General features: G+C 41.4%; 1 protein-coding gene across 1 annotated transcript; it reads left to right on the top strand.

Moving 5' to 3' along the window:
* Nucleotides 1-1,307: 1,307 nt before the first annotated feature.
* Nucleotides 1,308-1,778, top strand: SETTUDRAFT_65044 (uncharacterized protein; the record flags this gene model as incomplete). The annotated part of the gene is made up of 1 exon (XM_008030005.1): nt 1,308-1,778. A coding segment is annotated over one exon (471 nt), but the record flags the coding sequence as incomplete, so codon positions are not given.
* Nucleotides 1,779-3,030: the final 1,252 nt, after the last annotated feature.

Raw genomic sequence — 3,030 nt, 5'->3', positions numbered from 1 at the left:
CTTGAGTTTACCAACTACTATAGCTGCAATATATACTTTTTTATATACTTACTATTCTTCTAATCTATTAGTATACTATTTTATTTATCTATATTTTAGTACCAACACGCTAAATTATAGCTCTCTTAGCTATATTTCATTTCTACTAAAGTAAGAACAACATTTCCTCCAACCTTACCATTCTTCATAATAAGTCGTATAGAAGATATATTATAAAAGTAGTATAATTTTATCCATTCAAAAGAAGCTAATAGTATTTACTTACTAGGAAAACTTTGCCACTATTGTAACCTACTTCTACTGTATAACTGAAAATTCAAAGACTTAAAATGTATATACTAGAATTGAGAAACCTAATAAATAGCAAGCTTAATACTCTATATAATACTAGTAGCTTTTAAGCATTATAGTCTAGTATTAGAATATATAAAGATTGGTCTCTATAACTTTTATGCCATATATATCTTTTCAACACTCTTCTTCTCCTAATAGCTTTTTAACTAACGTGGTTCACAAGCGAGTCGCTCACCCAAGCGAGTCGCTCACGCCCCACCAGCGCGTCGACGTCGAGACTGCAACACGTCATGTCTTAACAACGTTAACATTTATTAGCCTATTCTAAATTAGATCTTTAGCTTGCTCTTTTTAATATCTAATCGCAACGTGTTTAAAGCTAAAGAGGTGCTGCCTCTATCTATAACGTGCCTTAAAGAACCCTATCTGACCAACGCGCTAGAAAGCGCTCTCGACGCGACTGCGAAGCGAATTTGAAGCGCCTAAATAAGCTAGAAGAGGAGGCTATAGTTAAGCGTATTCTTAAGGAGTTTGCGCAAGGATTTGCGCCTACAAAGCCTAAGGTTTAAGCAATAGCTAATAAACTACTGCATGAGCGTGGGAGCAACCCTGTTAGCAAGAACTAGATTGATAACTTTGTTAAGAGGACTCCTGAGCTCCGCACGCGCTGGAGCCGTCCCTACAATCACCAGCGAGCTACCTGCGAGGACCCAGCGGCTATCCAGCGCTGGTTCGACTTAGTTCAGGCGATAAAGCAGAAGTGGGGTATTGTGGACGACGATATCTACAACTTTGACGAAACTAGCTTTATAATAGGCAAGATTTTATCATAGTTAGTTATCACAGGCTTAGAGGGATATGGCAAAAAGAAGCGGATCTAGCTAGGTAACCGTGAGTGGGTTACTGTGATCCAAGGCGTGGGCGCGTTAGGTCGCCGGCTACCCCCCTTCGTTATCTTTGCGGGCAAGGTGCTTATCGACGTCTAGTTTAAAGACTTGCCTACTGACTAGGTTCTTGAAGTTAGTCCTAATGGCTGGACGAATAATCAGCTTGCTCTTGCGTGGTTAGAGTACTTTGATACCTATACAAAGAGGCATACTGTGGGTGGGTATCGACTGCTCATTATCGACGGCCATGAGAGCCACTGCTCCGTCGATTTTCAAGATCTTTGCAAGGAGAAGAATATCATTCTTCTCTGCATACCTGCGCACTCGTCTCACCTGTTGCAGCCCCTTGACGTCGCCTGCTTCTCGCCGTTGAAGCGCAAGTATGGCGACTTGATCTCAGGCTTGGCACGCAACCGCACCAGCTATATCAGTAAGGAGACCTTCCTGCCAGCCTTTAAGGCTGCTTTTGAGCAGTCTATTACGAAGGAGAATATCCAAGCTAGCTTCAGAGGCGCTGGTCTAGTCCCACACGACCTACAGGCTGTGCTATCTAAGCTTGATGTGGTGGTGCAGACACCACATCAATCACCGCGACGGGTAGCCGCCTGGGAGGCGCAGACACCACGTAACGCGCGCGAAGTCGAGGCTCAAACTAGTCTTATTCAATAGAGCGTGAGAAAGCGCCGTAGGTCTTCTGCTAATTCACTTACCAAGCAGATCGCGCATTTGAGTAAGGGGGCTCAGCAGATGGCACATAAGATGGTACTTTTGACAGAGAAAATAACCACCCTTTAAGAGGCTCTAGACGAATCAAACAAGCGTAAAAGCCGCAAGCGGCGATACGTACGGACAGAAGAGACTCTTACTGTAGGCGAGGTACAAGAAGTATTAGCTGAACAGGCGGGTAGTAGTCGTGGCGACGGTGAGAGTGCGTCGAAGAGGGTGCGAGGAGAGAGGCGGTGCGGGCGTTGTAAGCAGACTAGACATAACGCTCGTACCTGCGCAGTTGATATAGATAGTGCAAGTGATAGCAGCGATTCTAATAATTAATTTAGTATATTGTAATAGTTTATTAACTGTGATAAAAGTGCGTGATAACGTCTCGACGTCGACGCGCTGGTGGGGCTTGAGCGACTCGCTTGGGTGAGCGACTCGCTTGTGAACTACGTTAACTCTTTCTTATATGTAATCTATTGTATTCAACTACCTCTCCCTTATATTATTTCTTAATATTGCTAGTCTAGTAACCAAGTAATTTTTTTATTATATTACATTTTGTTGATGAAGTAATATAAATCTTTCTACTTCAATTTATAGCTTAATAGCTATTTTCTTATTGATAAATGTTTTATACTCATTCTTATCATATACATTCATAGTTAGTATAAATAACTAAGAATAGTAATAAGAGTAATAAGTACATCTAAGTCAGTGACAAACATCTTTAGCTACTTTTTTTTACAGTAACCTTCTTACTAGATATAGTAGTATAAGTGAAAGTGGCCATTATCAAATAAGCGTACTACTATAAAGTAGATTTAAGGCTAAACTGTAGCTACTTAATGAAGTAGATAATATAGTAACGTGGTTCACAAGTGAGTCGCTAACCCAAGCGAGTCGCTAACGCCCCACCAGCCCATGAACTTCATCACTATAACGCGTGATGTCTCAACAACGCAACCGTCTATAAATATATTCTAAATCTAATCTTTAACTTACTCTTTTTAACGTCTAGTCGCAACGTGTTTAGAGTGTAAACTATGCTACTACTATCTACAACGTCCCACTAAGAACTCTATCTAATCAACGCGCTAGAAAGCGCCCTTGACGCGACTGCGAGCTGAAATCG

The sequence above is a fragment of the Exserohilum turcica genome (genome assembly GCF_000359705.1).
Source record: "Exserohilum turcica Et28A unplaced genomic scaffold SETTUscaffold_4, whole genome shotgun sequence".
NCBI classification, from domain to species: domain Eukaryota; kingdom Fungi; phylum Ascomycota; class Dothideomycetes; order Pleosporales; family Pleosporaceae; genus Exserohilum; species Exserohilum turcicum.
The sequence above is the reverse complement of the archived record's forward strand: the minus strand, read 5'-3'. Positions and strand labels throughout refer to the sequence as shown.